The sequence below is a fragment of the Antennarius striatus genome, chromosome 18 (assembly GCF_040054535.1).
Source record: "Antennarius striatus isolate MH-2024 chromosome 18, ASM4005453v1, whole genome shotgun sequence".
Taxonomy (NCBI): domain Eukaryota; kingdom Metazoa; phylum Chordata; class Actinopteri; order Lophiiformes; family Antennariidae; genus Antennarius; species Antennarius striatus.
The window spans coordinates 19891804-19909238 of record NC_090793.1 but is presented as its reverse complement, the minus strand read 5'-3'; the positions used below and the strand labels follow the sequence as shown (position 1 = coordinate 19909238).

The window sequence follows — 17435 nt, the reverse complement described above, 5'->3', positions numbered from 1 at the left end:
GACGCTTTGTTTTTTTTCTGAGCGGTGCGTTCATGGACCGGGGCCAACGGTGGCTCCAGTGTCTGGATCCGGTTTGATTCGGTTCGTTGGGTAGATGATGGGGGGGCGAGCTGACGGCGTTCCCTTTTCTTTGTTTCAGCGACAACCTGAGGAATCGAGAGGGAATAAAAATCCTTCCTGAAGGTTTTTTATCGTTTAGCGTGAATCAGTTTCTCTGCGTGATGCACAAACCCATCCCAGAGATAAAGCTCAGGCGGAGCCTCTTCAGCCCTGCCTACCCCTCCCTCCCTGCTAGCACTTTGCGGCCACCCCTCCACACACACACACACACACACACACACACACACACACACACACACACACACACACACACACACACACACACACACACTCCTGCTGAAAGAGAAAGGGAGGGCAGAGAGAGAACCAAGGCAACTGCCACACTAACACACAACTCACAGTCCACAGACTCAGTCAGGGGGGGCCGCCGCCGCCGGACAGGAGACAGAACCCTCCCTCCCTCCTGGACGGTCTCTGACGGACGCGCCGAGAGGGGTTCGTCTGCTCACCGGGGGATCCGTGCCCCCCTCCCGCCGGGCGTTTCCCCCCCCCCACACACACCCTGTCATCTGGATGAAATGTAAACTTAGCGCGGAGGATCGTCGGCGTGGAGAGAAAACTGTTGCCTTCAGGGTCTTTTCCTTCGCCGGTGAGTGTTGGAGAGATCGACCGGGTGATGGTGTCTCTCACTTTCACTCCCCCCACCCCAACCCGCTCGACTTTACAATCTATTTATACTAACCGTGACTTTAGAAGTATGCTGGGGGGGCGGTTGGCTTTCAGACAGACCTGAACCGGCTCACATGTAGCATCTAGCGGTTTTCAGGAAGTAGAGTCTCTTCCTGCAAAGACTACAATGCGATGCAAACTGTGTGCAACAGAAGTGGGACATCGATGAGGAACTGACGGGGGTATCTCCAACTGATGGGTGCGAGTGATGCTAACTAGAGCAGGCAAAAAAAAAAAAAAAAAAGACGTTGGGTGGGAATGTTTCTCCTTAAAAGGGCTGCTGGAAGTTCCAACATCTGTTGGCAGCAACACCGAGGAGCATTTCAGGGTTCTGAGCCTCGTCCGGAGGCAGACTAGTTCCTAGTGCTCTTTTTAAGGTGGTATTCCAGTGTTACGAGGGCAGCATTGTGAGGTAAGACCACAAATCTGCCTAGATGACCTCTGACCTCCCGCGGTCGACTTAACTAGGAGCCGTTTGTGAGATAAATAGACGTAAGATAGTCTTTTAATGGGGGTGAAACCAGTTTGACCACAGCAGGATCGTCATGTGAGCGTCATCCAGCAGGTAGGCAGCTTATCTCCATGTGGGGCAGTAAAAGCCTATAAAACCCCAGAGTAGAACAGGCTCATGCTTTATGACGGGGGGGTTATAAAGGTGAAGGGTGCGATAAACACCTGGCTGGTGTTGGTGAACCAGGAAGAGTCTGGTCGTGTCACGCCAGGGAGAAGGGACCTCATCAGGATTGACCGTCCAATGAGGTTTGAAAAGCTGCGTGGGAGTCGTGACCCCCCCGGTGCCAGTCCGCCCCAATCGGAAGCAGGCTATCCTGGTCCCTTATTGTGCCGCCGAGCTAATCTGACGCCGTCCATTGTGTCCAACGCTTTCCATGACTCTCAGCGATTTCAGTGGGTCTGCACCTTAAACCCCTCCATTATGGGCCGCGTTCCACATTTGCTGTGTTGGCTTTTGCATTCAGAACCCCCACCCTACCCGTACCCCTCACCCCACCCCCCAACCCCTCGTCTTCACCCCACGCTCTAACTTTGAACTTTCCAGCTAAATGTAATCAGTGGGTTCAGGCAAATGCCAAGTTCACGTCCGACCGCGTAAGACCATCATTGATTCCTTTATCGTCAGATTAATAATCAACATGAAAAGAGGCTCTTGAGAGCCAATCAGGGATCAGAACAGAGAAGTGTCTGTCATTGTTTTGCTTCCTTATATGGAAGAGACTTGGCAAACACACACTTTATTATCCGGAGCAGAGATTTGGTGTGTACTCCAACCGGACATCCATCCAATCAAACGCTCTCTCCCGTCTCTCCATTTCAGGACGCGAGCCTGGCGGGTGGAGGATGCGTCTCCGGCTGCTGGGTCACTGAGTGTGAGTGATTTTTTGCTGCAATGGAGGGCGTTTCCCAGCAGCCCCGGTGACTCAGAGCGCCGCGTGAGCATCCCGCTGAATGTGGACAGTCTAGAATGGAAGAGCCGCCAAGTGTTGCTCCGAGGCAGCGGACTGGTACTCTCCATCTCCACAGCGCCACCACCAGTGTGTCTCCTTCCCCTTCGTCCTCCCCAGCACCACCTCTACCATCACCCCCAACGCTGCCGCCGCCAACCGCGCCTTGATCGCCACCACATTCCAGGATGTTTGTGAATTTCCGTCGGATCAACAAACGCCAGTGCGTGCAGCTGATGACCACCTGTCTGGTGCTGTCGCTGGTGATGCTCTGCTGGGAGCAGCTGGACAACCGGGTGGTCAGCCACGTCAAGTCCTACTCCTACCGTTACCTTAGCAACCGTTTCGTCTACGTCAACAGGAGTCTCACCATCTCGCGCCAGCAGGCCAGAGTCTTCAGCGACTTCCGCTACCTGTTGGATCATCCAGACAAGTGCGCCGGCCAGGATGTCCTTCTCCTGCTACTGGTCAAAACGTCACCGGAGAACATCGAGAGGCGGAACGCCATCAGGTCCACCTGGGGTAACGAGACCTACATCCAGAACCATTTGGGGGTGACCGTCAAGGTGCTGTTTGTGTTGGGGGCACCTCCGACCAAAGAGGAAGAGCCGTCGTGGAGCAAGAGGAGCGGCGTCGGCTTCCAGGAGCATCTTGCCGACGAGGACCGTCTCCACGGCGACATGATCCAGCAAGACTTCCTGGACTCCTTCCACAACCTGACCCTGAAGCTGATCCTGCAGTTCCATTGGACGCACAGGTGCTGCGCCCACGCCCGCTTCCTCATGACGGCCGACGACGACGTCTTCGTCCACATGCCCAACCTGGTGAGCTACCTGCAGGACGCCAAGAGCAAAGGCGTGACTGACTTCTGGATTGGACGAGTGCACAGGGGGGCGCCGCCCATACGCAGGAAAGACAGCAAGTACTACGTTTCCTTTGAGATGTACCAGTGGTTGTCCTACCCAGACTACACCGCCGGGGCCGGGTATGTGGTGTCCGGAGACGTCGCCGACAAAATCTACCAAGCCATGCTGACCCTGAACGCCTCTCTGTACATAGACGATGTGTTCATGGGCATCTGCGCCAATGCCGTTGGCGTGTCCCCCCAGGAACACATTTTTTTCTCAGGTGAGGGCAAAGCCCCCTACCACCAGTGTATCTACGACCAGATGATGACCTCACACGGTCACGTAGAGGACATCTACGACCTGTGGGAGGCGGCGACGAGCCCGCGGGTCAAGCAGAGGACCTCCGGGCTCGTAGGGAGGTTGTACTGCACCGCAGTGAAGACCTATCTCCTCTGTAGGCCGTATAACTTCAACACCTACCCCTGCAAAGCGGCCTACTCGTAGCCGTACCGTTAGCGCGCGACAGGGTGAGGTGCACCCCGCGAATATTACCTCAGTCCTTGCAGTCGGACGCCCCGTGCCATTCACTCGAACATTCGTTCTGCGTTTTGAGAGGCTAAGAGATTCGAGTTTGTTGTAACAAATCGATGACCTCTGGCTTGTGTCGAGCGAATGCGTTCCAAAGATGCTGTTGTCGATTTTTATTGTTGACGTATCGTTCTTCTACGTCAGTCCAGGAAGAGTCGACGAAAGGTCGACTCTTTCTACCGTTCTGAAACGCCAAACGGTTGCCAAAGTCTTTCCCATCACCTCCGTCAGCGGCAGGCAGACACTCTGTGAAGCTTTGTGGTGATTGGTGTCAAAAGTAGAACAAACTCATTCTGGCGTTGCTGCTGAGTCAGTTTAGCTCAGATCTACAAATGTAGACTTAAATAAGCCTGAATCCAGCCCGACTTAAATAAGCCTGAATCCAGGATTCCAAAAAAAGCTGAGATATCTAGAGTACCGTTGATCTTAATTCGGACCCACTTCAGGAACTTGATGGTCTATGTCTCGCAAATCCGTCGTTACCACGTCCGTCGTTCGTAGCAACGTTGTTCACAGGTAGATGGTAGCAGATGAAGCCATGTCGAGTAATTCTAATGAGATAAAGGTCCCAATCTGCCCAGTTCCCCAAAATCAACCACTAAATTTAACGGGTTCTTTCTTACCACAAGCCCGACCATGCCTACCAACGTTTTGAAAATTTGTCATGCAGTTTTTGTGTAACGCTTAAACTGAGCTAACTTGGTGGAGGAAACATGTCTGCATTTCCTGTGCTAAAATAACGAGCAACCGCGTGTTCAAAGCTGATCGTTTTCTTTATATGAGGTTTTTTGTAATTCTTTTTGTGATAAATGTGTTTTAATTAAAATCAAATCTCCAAAAGTGAAAGCGTGTCTTTCTTTATTGGAGTCGACAATGACTGATTGTTGGTCTGGAAACTTCTATTCAGAAAGAAAAAGAGAAATTGTGGAAAGTTTCACAGGTTTCATCACACGTTTTCATTGGTTTTACAGATTTCCAGAAAATCTCACATTAATTCTAATCTTCTAGTAAAAAATTTCTAGTGTTAATTAGAGACATCATAGAGCGTGCTTATCCAAAATAACACTGAAAGATTTTAAAATTTATGATAACTTTTACTTGAGTTAAAGCCATAAAATGAAAGTAAAAGTATTTTTTTCGTCACCAGAGAAACAGAAGGACCTGGATTCTAAGAACTGAAGCAACGTTCATCCTGCTGTGGTCGACCTTCCTGCCCAGAAGCAGAACAGGAAGGTCGACCACACGCTGACATCACACTCACATTTACGTTTTTTATTTCACATCACAAGTACAGAGTTCATGTTACCTCCAGAAAGTAGTGCATCCCTGGGATGCGCTTCAAGAAAAAACTGTGCATCCCAACATGACATTTATGCATACCAAAGGTAAAAACAGAATATACGCTAGAAGCGTATTCAAGAAAGGATTGAGTTTAGCCGATGATAGAATATAAAAACTAAACAAACTTAATTTGTATTTCTGTTTGGTTCCCTCCTCACAATGCTTCAGTCCTGGCTCCGCCCACTCCACCTGTTCCCTTCCCAGCTCCTGATTGGTGCAGCGTGTTCTCCAATCCCAGACCCTCAATCAGAGCGGGAGCCCTCAAATCGTCTTCAGCTGTTCAGACGGGGGGGGGCTGTTTCCTAGCCGACAGTTTGCTGTGTTTGGTCTCTCGAGTTGCGATGTTTTGTTTCTGTTCCTCTGATTGAGCCGCTTCCTTTGGCCCTTTAGTAATCTTGTAAACCTTTACCCCGTCTAGGGATTAAAATAATCCCTGGTTTATTAAATATTTTTACGTTAACCCTTTCACATCGGTTTCTTCTTGTTACAACTCTTTCTAACGATCTGGGTTGTAACGGCAATCCATCCTGGAACTGGTGGATCCTGTAGAGCAGCGGTCCCCAAACTATGGCCCGCGGGCCGGATGCGGCCCTCCTCACTTAGTTGGGTTTCTTAACTTGTTTGCTTTGTTGTTTTCAGGGAAGTTGATGAGAGAGAGCTGCAGACAGAGTCTACGAGCTCCTGGACCCGACAGAAGGGTCGGTCAGTCCAGCAGGAAGTTAACGTCCAAGACCTTTTTCGCTGTAAGATCCCAGAGAGGTTCTTATTCAGTCTACTAGTAGACGTTACTTCACCTCACAAAAACTGAAACGGAACGCTCTTCGCCTGGCGGCAGCTAACGCACCGATTACAATACATTTAATGTATGCTGATAACAGCAGTAAAAGGTCAGCCATTTCTGGCTCAGGGCTCCATAACCCCCTCTTTCTATAGTCCAGACAACGCGGAGGGGACACGGCCCCCCCCGGGCCTCGTTACTGCGAGACACAGTTTGATCCAGAACCTGCAGCGCTGGGTTGGGACATGAATGTGACACCGGGGGCTCAAATGGTTACGGGCTAACCCACCACGCTACCGATTCCTTCACGCTCACACCTTTTCTCCGGGCGTATTTGTCTTCGTCGTTCAGGAAACAGCCTGAAAAATGATAAGAAGGGTGGGATTTGAACCCACAACCTCAGATCTGAGTTCCTCCTCTCATCTCTCTGAGCTAAACCTTCAGCTGCTGGGATCTGGTTTGGAACTTGTGTTCATGGGTTCACAGGTGGAGGAAACGACCAAAATGTTTGTGTAAACAGGTTTAGAACCAATTCCCACTACAATGACCCCCCCTGGGTGTGTCCTCACACCCTCCTTCACACCTACTATCATGTTAACTTTAACTATGCGCATGTTTTTGGACCCACCAGACACGTGGAGAACATGCAAACTCCTCACAGAGAGGTCCTCAGTGGGGTTTGAACCCCTGACCTCCTGGCTGTGAGGCGACAGCGTTACCGCTGCGCCGCCGTGCTGCTCTGATGGAAGGACGAGGACGACCTCAAGAACAATTCACACCTTTTTCCACCTTTAATGTGACCTTTAACATGTACAAAAACAAACTGAAACCTTTAAGCAAAAACATATTAAAAAAAACTTCAAATAACCTGGTTGTGAAGTAGGTGTGAAATCATTTGTCTTGATTTAGTTCTTTTACATCACAAAAACAGTGTTTGAACAGGTTGTGTGTTGACTTTTTATATCCACTGTAGATATTTTTATTACTGTGTGTGTTTGCATTGCAAACTTGTGTTCCTGGGACGTGCCTGTCAAAAAATGTGCACCAAAGACACAAAGAACGCACGCAAACGAGAAAACTGCAAGTATGGTACAGTTAAAGTACACAAGTACCTCAAGATACGAGTCATTTGAGATACGAGACAGATTTTTGCTCCGCATTCGAGTAAAATCCGAGATATGAGTCGTCAGATCGTAGAACCGACCTTCAACTCAAGATGGATCTTTGGATCTTTGTGAGTCCCTCAAGGGGGAACGAGACAATGACGTACAAGAACACAACGTAATGTAATAACAGTGCAGTAAAATAATTAGCCCAGAGGCGCACGACTCCGAGCAGGAGATGATCCAATCAGTCTGCTGAACTCGTGATGAGTTCAAGGCCCTCGGGATTATTAAGCTACTTCTGCTCTGAGAGCTGCGTAACGTTTTCACCTGAAGAAAGAGGAACACGACATGACATTGGTTATGTCATCTGATGGGAGGAACTCGTCAGGCTGCTGTCATGTGACCATGTGGGATTGGAGTCAGAATGAGTAATCCACTGTAATCTGACGCTGTGGAGTTTCCTTCTGTGTTCTGGTGGAGATGATGAATCCACCTCCGTTTCAGAAGCTGCTTTTAGTTTCCTGCACTGACTCAGGCCGAGGTCACGCCGTCGGCCTCTCCTCACCTCTCCTCCACTGGCTGTCTTTAGGTTTATTTATGGCAACTCATCCATAAATGTGACGTCCCCTGGATTAGCTGTGCTCCCAGCAGCTGTCCTGTTTCCACGGAAGCGAGTGAAGAACAAGAATTCACACCAAAGATTTAGACGAGCTTCAAAAACACCAGAATAAGACCCTAGAATAAAATCACGTTGGATATCTGACTGGATTCAGTCGTCTGGTGCTCAGGAGGAGACGTCAGGACAACGGAGGCATCGCTAATGGAATATAAATATTTGTATTGAAGTCTAAATATAGTTGAAGGCTGAAGGCCGAGACCCCCCCAGCGGGTAAAACTACAGCTTGTTAAAATACTTTGGAAAGAGACTGATGTGAATCGAAGGGGAGGATTTATCAGCTGTTTTCTGATTGGAGAGAATAAACCAATGAAAACAATAGTTTAATAGTTTATTATAGGGGACCGTTAGCTTAGTTTAGCTTGTGACGAATCACAAAACAATCTAAAGCTGAACCACAGCGAGATTAAAAGGAGAGTCTCGTTCAAATTAGGCCACATGATGTGTGTGTGTGTGTGTGTGTGTGTTTAGGTCACCTTAACTGTGTGTAAAACCATGAAAGTTTTGTTGAAGTTTCAAATGGAAAATGTGATTCTGTGCGTTCTTGTCTGAATGACTCACTGCTTCCACCACAACGTGGGAAAAAGGAGCGTTTAGGAGCCGACATGAAGCAGCAATGATTTCCAGACAGCAATGGTTCAGTCACCACACGACCACCACACACACACACACACACACACAGGAAGCTAGGACGAGAACCCCCCCCCCCCAATCTAACCGTGACCACAAACTAACCGTCAGCCTGGTGAAATGTGACACCGTTTCGTTCGTGAAGTCGATGCAGAGAGAAAAGTGAGATATCTGCAGGATCTGTTGGTTTTTCAGTTCCCAGACGTTCTAATCATCAAAGTTTTGTCGTTTAAATGGAGATTCCTGCAACAATAGAATAAAACTTGACAGATGATTAGAATTCTGAGCTCAATTCAGACCTCTAGGATCGGTTTAAGTTGGGACATTTATGAAGGGAGCAGCGTGTGACCCGGTTTGACCCATAGGTCAACAATGTTTTTATTTGCAGGATTTATCAGTTTGTTCCCACAAAAAAATTTCAAAAAGGTTTGACTCAGATGACAAATATGCAATTGTGTCGACTCCCAAAGGTTTTAGTATCATTTCCTTATTATTTGGAGTCATTTCTGATTTACAAGACACACACACACACACACACACACTTTCAAAAAGAAGCAAACACAAAGGATATTTGTCCATGTATTTGTATTAGAGGAAAGCTGTGGGTGAAAGAAGATCAACACTAGTATCAGGTAATGTTCTCACTAACAAAATGAACTGAACTTTACAACCTTTATTTTGTATTTATAGAATTTGTCTCAGAATAAAATCACAGAAGCTAAAAGCTGGATGTAATCTGCTGCTTCGCCTGTAGGCGGAGCTGCAACACAACTCAAAAAGAATCCGCTTCACTTAACAGCAATTTCAGTTTATTAAGACATTCATACAATTGTTAGGGGAGGCTGAAAATTAGTGGGGGGTGGGGGCGGGGGGGTAGCATGAGCTGAAGGCAAAACCACGTCAGCAAAATATGGCCAACCAGTGAGGGAGTCTGATAGAGCAGGTGGTTAAAAAGTCAAGTACATTTAATTTAACAGTCACATAAAAAGCAAGTGAATCTATAATATAACATGACAAACGCCTCTATAAGCAGGCCCACAATACATCGTACATATGTTAGCATAACATAGTTTGCAGACTTTATACAGCATTTATACCTTTTAGTCCACAAGAAAGTTACTAAATGGTGGAGAACATCGAATACACACATCTTAACTGAACATGGAAAGAAATACCTGATAAGGAACTTTATGTTTACACAGCCCATGGCTTTGCAGCTCCAACCAGTCGAGTGTGGAGGTTAGAACCTACAACTGTCCGGGAGGGACCGACATGGTCACCTCACTTTTTAAACACATACCAAAATTCTGAGCCAAGGTTTATCATTTGAGAAGTTTTATTTCCCCTCAGAATAATACAAGCACAATGCAAGTGGACGATCGCTATTCACTGCGGTTTGTTTTTTTTTTAAAAAAAAGGGAAAAAATCTCTGGGGGTGGGGGGCTCAAATCAGATCGGCCACGTTCATGGGCATCTCCTCCACGGTCGTATTGTAAAACGTCTCAATGTCCCTCAGAATCCTCTTGTCGTCGTCCGTGACGAAGTTGATCGCGACTCCTTTTCTGCCGAAACGGCCGCCGCGACCGATTCTGCGGAGCGAAGGAAGGTGAGACGTTACGTAAAAAATAAAAATTCAACAAAATTAAAAAAGCACTGCTAACGGCAACGGCTAACCCACCTGTGAATGTAATTTTCTCGGTTGGTGGGGAGGTCGTAGTTGATGACCAGGGAAACCTGCTGGACATCGATCCCACGAGCCTGCGGAAGCGAGACGTGGCGTTAAAGAGACGTAGCGTTACAGAGACATTGCGTATATTTCAATGTCGCTCGTTTATTAAGTAACGGATTCCTACAGGCGGAGGAAACCATTGTGGAGAACGAGCCCTCATCTCCCAGAACGTTTTTTGCCGCTCAGTCGCGTTGGGACGGTCGCAGCGTTAGACACATTTTGGGCGCCGGTTCAGACGTTCGTTCTCAGACACTCACCAGAAGATCGGTGGTGATCAGCACTCGGCTGGATCCGGACCGGAACTCCCTCATGATGACGTCGCGCTCCTTCTGGTCCATGTCGCCGTGCTGCAGGAAAACGTTTTTTTTTTAAAAACACGGATCTGCGCCTCCGATCCGGGACGGAATCCTCCGGCGAACGCGTCTTACCAGAGCGGAGACAGTGAAGTCTCGGGCGTGCATCTTCTCCGTCAGCCAGTCCACTTTTCTCCTGGTGTTCAGGAAGATGACGGCCTGCGTGATGGTGAGCGTCTCGTACAGATCGCACAGGGTGTCCAGCTTCCACTCCTGAAGGGACGACAAACGGGTTAGGCCGCGCGGATTCAACCTGACGTCTAAAACTTCCGTTTAAAGACAAACGTGTCACACGGGGTCATGGGAGCGAGGACACTGGACATTCAGAAAGAGGTCCCCTCCAAGCCCCACTGCTGACGCCGTGTGTTCATCTCCTTCCCTGGTGTACCCGTGCTCACACGCCCACATGAGCCCGACCCCAAAGGGCCCGGCTCCTGCAGTTCCAGCAGGGTGCTTTGGAGAGAAGGGGGGCAGCAGAACCAAGTGGAACCCACCTCTCGCTCCACGTTGATGTAGAACTGCTTGATACCCTCCAGGGTCAGCTCTTCCTTCTTCACCAAGATGCGAATGGGCTCCCGCATGAACTTCTTGGTCACTTCCAACACCTCTGCAGGCATGGTGGCAGACAGCAGCACCACCTGGAGGAGACATTACCCCCACAGGAGGCAAGAAAGGGGAAGGGGGGGGCGGAAGAATTCAGTTAAACATGGATTTTTTTAACATGTCAAACTCAGGACCCAGCTGAATCACAAATCTATTTTATTGACAGAAAAGCACTTAAGTCTTGAAATTAAACTTTTTAGGTCAAAATATTGCAGGAACAATAACCGTAGTGACTACTTGACCTGCTACTTAAGGCTGTGTGTTGGAATTTCGACTCCTCCTGTGATTGATCCCCGTTTTAAAACATTATATTTACAAGAGCCCAATGAACATCAAGAAACCAGTTCAATAGCCTAATTTTGTGTAAGACAAACTTTACTTCCTGCTATGAAACAGATTGTATGAAACGGACCGATCCGGATCACACACTCCTGTAGCTCCAGAACAAAACTTACCTGAATGTTTGTGCTCAGTTTCTGGAAGATCTCGTAGATCTGATCTTTGAACCCTCGACTCAACATCTCGTCAGCTTCATCAAGAACGAACATCTTGATATATTTTGGGCCTGTGCAGAACAAGAACGTTAAAGATCCAACTTATCCTTCTGCTAAAAACCACACTCAGCCAGCAGTGACCAAAGGGAGCGCCGATTCTTACACAGATGTCCTCTAGTGAGCATGTCGAACACGCGGCCCGGCGTTCCCACCACTATGTGAGGAGCCTCGGCCTGCAGCTTTTGTATTTCGGAACGGAGATTGGTCCCCCCGATGCAGGCGTGGCAGGCTGCCCCCATGTAGTCGCCGAGCGCCAGGATGACCTTCTGGATCTGAGGAGGTGGAGACAAGTTAGCTCAAGAAAAAAAACGTTGGCAGAGAAGACGAGAGGACGCGTCAACATCAGGGTAGAGCCGTTCAAAGTGATCAGTGGTGTTACAAGGAAGTCTCCAGGTTTAGTCAGTCCCGAAAGATGGTATGCCATCATTTCACCCCGGTTCTACAGCGATGCCAGTTAACTTCTAAATAGAGGCCTAAAAAGTTACGTTTTAATCTGGTTTTTTAAAAGGAGATACCTCAGTCCTGTTCTCAGTGTGACCTTTACTCCTACAGACATTGAGGATTTTGTGACCTGAGGTGAAAAGTACCTGTTGAGCCAGTTCTCTGGTGGGGGCCAACACCAGAGCCTGAGTCTCCTTCTGCTCAATGTCCAGCTGCTGTAAGATGGAGATGGCAAATGTGGCCGTCTTGCCAGTGCCGGACTGGGCCTGGGCAATGACGTCATAGCCTAACGGAGAGGACACCATGACAAGTTATTCCAAAATCACAGAAAAAATCCGACATTTGTTACAGCTTGACAATATTTGAGTGATCAGTAGGAATTAAGATCTCCCCATAAATTTGGTAAGTCCCGAAAGATGGTAGAACATCACGTCACTCAGAAATGAACAAAAACTACCTCGTTTAATACAAATTCCGTACCTTTGATGCAAGGAATGATCGCCCTTTGTTGAATGGCAGATGGCTTTTCAAAACCATAGGCGTATATTCCCCTGAGAAGAGTCTCCTTCAGGTTCATATCATCAAAATTATCCGTAATGTCGGTCCAGTTGCTCTGAAGTAAAAAAAAAAAAAGAAATAAAGTGAGTGTTGGGGGATAAATTCAGATTTCTGTTCCCACACAAAGCTAACAGTCTTGATCTTACCTCGATGACGACATCAGACTCAATCGCATCTGAGACCCCATGGTCTCGATCTTTTGAGCTATAACAGAAATGTAGTTAGTTAGTTGTCATAAATACATGTACCATCTAGTGGTCAGGTAATCAGATTACTAACGACACCTGAGCATCGGTTTCACACGTGACCTGTGGCCTTTGGGCTGAACCCGACTGGACCACACGAAGGCCGGTAAAACCGGAGCGATCCTCCGGTGTGAAGCCACCGGAGGGTCTCCGGGGCTCCCGGTGACGCCCAGCGGATCCCGTTACCGGGTCGGGGGGGTTTCGCTCGGGCGCACGTGCGAAACCCACGCGCGAGCTTCGGCTACCCGAGGCTACGAACATTCCTTCTGACGTCACCAGGAACAAAAAAAAACCCGTTTCGGGGCCGGCTAGCTCCCCCCGGTACGGTCGGTGCCAGCCCCGGTATGAGCAGCTTAACGGCTCCGTTGGGCCCCGTCTCTCAACATGGAGCTGGGCTCCAGCTAGCCAACATGTCGGACGGTCGGGGCCTGTTAGCACTGGTGGGGGCTGCTGCCCGAGGACAAGGCCGGGCCCCACCGGAGCGGCCCGCTAACTCTGATCCACACAACCGTTACGTCTTCAAATACGACACAGTCAAAGGAACAAATTCATATTTATAAAAACAGAATCAGGTCTTTACGGAATAAAAAAAGTTTCCCGCGGCTCTTTAAACACAATGTTAGCCGGTCAGAAGCTACCGCTGCCCGGTAACTACTACCACAGAGCCCGGGCCTAGCCAGCTGATAAATTCATTACTAACGCGGTATTATGTGGATTATTTACCAGATTGATAAACTTTAGTAAATATAAACACACTATCGATTACCAAAAGTGAGTGGAATTCTGATTTTACCTGTTATAATCAGCAGAATCACAAGACATGTCCGTTCCCCGCTTCGGCATGAGACTGGAAAGATCGCAGATGGCAATGCCAACTGGCTTTATGCGCTCGGACTGCTTTCATCCATCCAACATTAGAGCTAACGGTCCGTAGCGGTCCACTCATACACGGTAAACCTTGCGATTTTATCACACTTTTTAATTACGATTTATTACAGAAACCACATACCAAATTACTGATTAAAAAACGTTAAAATTAATCCGGACTAGATTTATCTGCGGAATGATATTGCAGTAAAGACCGGTGCTCAGGTTCCTACGGCGTCCTGGACAAGTCAAATCTCAATCGCTGGCCTCGCGCAATAGATTTGGGTCTGATTAATGCGGACAGCTGAACAAAGAGAGCGTCAGACAGAATATGTGGAGTTTCTTCACCTTATTATAAGGTCAGAACAACATAAAGGAGAAACATAACAATTTTAAACACGTCAGAATTTTCCCTGAGGCCTGAAATGTTGAATCCAGTCCAAGACCAGTGATTCTTGTATCAGATTACCTTATTGATCCCTGAGGGGTGATAGCTGTTCTACTTATATTTTTAATTCTTTATCAGCTCCCATCATTTCATATTCTCATATCTGCCTGAATTAGACTTTGTTGATCTGCACAGAACAGTTTCAACAGAGGGAATATTTACAAATCACCAAAGACCTAAGCTTTGCCCCCAGATTTGGAAGAAAAATAATCCCCTTATCAATCACTTTGGGACGATTGTGTGTTGTCTGTATTTGAATGTCACCTGATGTTTCCTTGTTAATATGTTGAACACATGTCCTGACAGCTGGTGTGCCACTGCTTTTTGACTTCTGGATCTGAAGAGGAGATCAGAATTACGAATTAGATCAGGAAAATACCAGAAATTAACACAGATTTCCTGGTGGGAGCCTCAAGGAAAGAAGACATGTTTGCAATAAGATTATTCCAACGCGCACACACGCATATATGTAATATGTAAAAAAAAAAAAGAATAATTAATAATTTGCCCAAAGGAATTATTAAAGTATTTTTCTTTCTTTCTTGAAATTCTTTTTCCACTGCAGCTGAATGACAGGATTGAGTGATCTGAATTTATCTGATTTAAGTGGTAAATCCTGAATGATGGTAGAACATCTCACTCAGACCTAAACAAGCATCTTATCAATCATGTAAGGATTCTGTAGCATCACTGCTGAGTGACAGATGGGTTCAAACCAATTAATAGTTTCTCTTGAGGAGAGTCTCTTCAGGTTCATGTCACCTGAATTATCCTGAATCAATGCTTTTTCTTTATTTATACTTCCTAGTTTTACATTCTCACTGAAGACATCCAAACTATGAAGCACGACACATACGCAGCAAGCAAAAGTGAAAGAATTTGTATTTTATAGAAGAATTTTTATTTTTTTCATATATTTTTTTAATCTATAATTTTTAAAATTAAAATAAACTATGAAGCACATGGAATTATGCAGCAAGCAAAAGTGAAAAAAAATATGTTATATAAGAAATTACATTCATTTTTTTCATATATTTTTAATATATATTTAAAAAAATCTTTTTTTAATTCATATTTTTTAAATAAAAATTAAAAAAAAAAAACTATGGTGCACAAATACATGGAATTATTCCACAAGCAAAAGTGAAAATTTATATTTTGGATTCCTTGTGTGACCTCCTTTAGCTTTGAGGACAACTTTCGAACCCTTGACCTTCTTTCAGTGAGCGTCACAGGAAATGGTTTTTATTTCACAGGTGAGTCTTTTCAAGCTCTAATTTGTGGACGTTTTCTCTTTAGGGAGTCGGGACCATCAGTTGTGTTGAGCAGAAGTCAGGCTGACTACCCTAAATGACAGCTGTCTGAATCTATATTATAGGAATCAGCAGTAAAGTGAAGAGAAGCGAGACTCCATCATTACTTTAAGGACTGTGTTTCATCCCCAGGAGCCGTCATAAAAAACCAAAAGCCACCACAAAACAGGCTGACAGGAGGACAACCAGGAAGAGAAAACCTGCTGCTGAGGACGAGTTCGTCTGAGTCACCAGCCTGAGGAATCACCATTAGGAGATAATGATTAGAGCCCAGACACAAACACACACACACACACACACACACACACACACACACACACACACACACACACACACACACACACAGCAGGAATCAGGCCTTCATGGTCAAAGAGCTGCTAAAGAAACGCAACGACATTCATCCGGACTAAAAAGAACAGGACCTGTTCTTTTTAGTCAATAAAGTAAATTTTAAAAATTTATTTTTAAAAAAGGGTTCATTCATAGTTTTGATGCCTTCAGCGAGAATCTACAAAGTAAATATTGGAAATAAAGAAATCCATTGAATGAGCAGGTGTGTCCTAACTTTTAACTAGTAGTTTATGAACAAAGCAAATGTTTAATTTAGGATTTCAACTAGTTTTTCGTTGCTGGAATGACAGGCTCTACTGGGACACAGGCTGGTTTCAGCTCTTATAGAACTACCTGTCAGCCCATTATCACCCCAGCGCCTGGAGCGGTGCTGTTCATGAAACCTGAACCACACAACCAGCAGTTAAAGCAAAAAATGTAGACAGACTTGCTTCAACATGTATGAGGAACATTTTGTTCCGGTAACGCCCTGCTTTCTGGAACCTTCAGTGCTCCTTCTCCAATACACCTGTAACTCTATACCAAACACACATATACTTGTATGTCTTGATTGGAATAAACCAAACTGGACATGTTTTCTCTTTATTGCAAGGCTAAGTGCACAAAGAGGTGCTCAAGAAAAAAGTTTCTCGCAGGCGGTTACACCTTCAGAATGTTTGAAACACATCTTTTCTTGAGTGCAGACATCAAAACAGAGCAGAGGAGTGTGCATGAACTTTACTGTACAATGGTGTAGTAGTTGGAGAAGAGTTCCTCTCCTGCTGAAATGTCCCTGAGGGCCACCAGCACCACGCAGCGCAGGGGCCTCCGTGCGTCCTGGCTGTAGTTGACGTTGGGTAGAAACTGCCGGAGCTCCACAGGGAACCGATCCGGGACGTCATACTCCTGGTAGCAGACGTTGGCCGGCCTCTGGTTGGAGCAGTTATTCACATACTGACCCACAGCGAGTGGGTTCCGTGGGGTATCCGTCAACCACGTGGCGTCACTCATCCAGAAAGGCCCGACCGCGTCCCTGCCGCTGCACGACCGGAACACCATCCTGGAGATGCCCCGGTCGTTCCCGTCCACCAGGACGCCGTCGATGCACCTGAACACGAACGGGTTGCGGATGGACTGCAGCAGGATGGGCTCGTACACCTGGTAGATCGTCCCGGGATACATGGCAACGAGCGCTCCTTCTGGAACGCACCCCTTGGTGACGAAAACTCCACATCCCGCGGACGGCAAAGTGCTGGGCTTCCTGGAAATGCGGAATCCGAGAGTCTGGAACATGGATTCATCCGGATCTCCTCGATCCCGATCGTCTTCATCACGTATCCGCCTGGGAAAGTGACTTTGGAGGGGTTGGATCCGTGCGTAATGGCTCCGGTGGAGACTCCAGAAGAGGCGCAGTAAACTCCGTGAAACCTGCTCATCCGGTACCAGTTTGTCTCTGGAGCGTTCTGTGACATGACGCAGCGTTTTCTCGTTTTTAGACAGGTTCAGGACGACCCACGGCACAAACCTGTACCTGTACGACTTCCATTTGCTGCGTAATCTGGCTAAAACTGCTCCAAACATCCGAGGAGTTGACGCCTGTCGAGGCGAACAGGACGAAAACATTTTTTTCTCACTTCTTACGTCACTTCTAGTTAGATTTTTTCAAAATAAAAGTAGATGTCTAAACTATCGGTGCAACTGCTTTTTGATAGGTTATCCTCAGTAATAAATCTGTAGAACAGGTCATAATATTATTATCATAATTCACAATGACATCC

General features: G+C 46.9%; 3 protein-coding genes and 3 non-coding genes across 7 annotated transcripts; 1 reads left to right on the top strand and 5 right to left on the bottom strand.

Annotated features, from left to right (window-relative positions):
• Positions 1 to 438: 438 nt before the first annotated feature.
• Positions 439 to 4562, top strand: LOC137611837 (lactosylceramide 1,3-N-acetyl-beta-D-glucosaminyltransferase A-like). 2 transcript variants are annotated; one of them, XM_068339955.1, is made up of 2 exons: positions 439 to 709; positions 2123 to 4562. In XM_068339955.1, exon 2 carries the CDS (start codon positions 2438 to 2440, stop codon positions 3599 to 3601), a length of 1164 nt encoding a protein of 387 aa, XP_068196056.1. In that variant the 5' UTR covers positions 439 to 709; positions 2123 to 2437; the 3' UTR covers positions 3602 to 4562. The 2 variants fall into 2 exon arrangements, with proteins under 2 accessions (XP_068196056.1, XP_068196058.1); XM_068339957.1 differs by lacking the exon at positions 439 to 709 and adding an exon at positions 1053 to 1201.
• A 4222-nt stretch (positions 4563 to 8784) lies between these two features.
• Positions 8785 to 13586, bottom strand: eif4a2 (eukaryotic translation initiation factor 4A2). The gene is made up of 11 exons (XM_068340488.1): positions 13493 to 13586; positions 12601 to 12658; positions 12377 to 12509; positions 12043 to 12182; positions 11559 to 11727; positions 11357 to 11466; positions 10793 to 10936; positions 10374 to 10511; positions 10203 to 10292; positions 9895 to 9974; positions 8785 to 9805 (listed from the first exon to the last, which is right to left on the bottom strand). Exons 1-11 carry the CDS (start codon positions 13540 to 13542, stop codon positions 9661 to 9663), a joined length of 1257 nt encoding a protein of 418 aa, XP_068196589.1. The 5' UTR covers positions 13543 to 13586; the 3' UTR covers positions 8785 to 9660.
• LOC137612906 (small nucleolar RNA SNORA81) lies at positions 10582 to 10766 on the bottom strand. The gene has a single exon (XR_011038888.1). It is a non-coding gene; the product is annotated as a small nucleolar RNA SNORA81 (small nucleolar RNA).
• Positions 11816 to 11889, bottom strand: LOC137612907 (small nucleolar RNA SNORD2). The gene has a single exon (XR_011038889.1). It is a non-coding gene; the product is annotated as a small nucleolar RNA SNORD2 (small nucleolar RNA).
• LOC137612908 (small nucleolar RNA SNORD2) lies at positions 12261 to 12334 on the bottom strand. The gene has a single exon (XR_011038890.1). It is a non-coding gene; the product is annotated as a small nucleolar RNA SNORD2 (small nucleolar RNA).
• A 1541-nt stretch (positions 13587 to 15127) lies between the features above and the next one.
• Positions 15128 to 17273, bottom strand: setd9 (SET domain containing 9). The gene has a single exon (XM_068340489.1). It carries the CDS (start codon positions 17236 to 17238, stop codon positions 16396 to 16398), a length of 843 nt encoding a protein of 280 aa, XP_068196590.1. The 5' UTR covers positions 17239 to 17273; the 3' UTR covers positions 15128 to 16395.
• Positions 17274 to 17435: the final 162 nt, after the last annotated feature.

Coding starts and splice junctions, on each gene's coding strand:
- eif4a2 (XM_068340488.1), bottom strand. CDS start 13,542: ATGCCGAAGCGGGGAACGGACATGTCTTGTGATTCTGCTGATTATAAC. Junction 9,975..10,202: donor TGATCACCACCGATCTTCTG/GTGAGTGTCTGA, acceptor TCGCTTCCGCAG/GCTCGTGGGATCGATGTCCA. Junction 9,806..9,894: donor CGAGAAAATTACATTCACAG/GTGGGTTAGCCG, acceptor TTCGCTCCGCAG/AATCGGTCGCGGCGGCCGTT.
- setd9 (XM_068340489.1), bottom strand. CDS start 17,238: ATGTTTGGAGCAGTTTTAGCCAGATTACGCAGCAAATGGAAGTCGTAC.
- LOC137611837 (XM_068339955.1), top strand. CDS start 2,438: ATGTTTGTGAATTTCCGTCGGATCAACAAACGCCAGTGCGTGCAGCTG.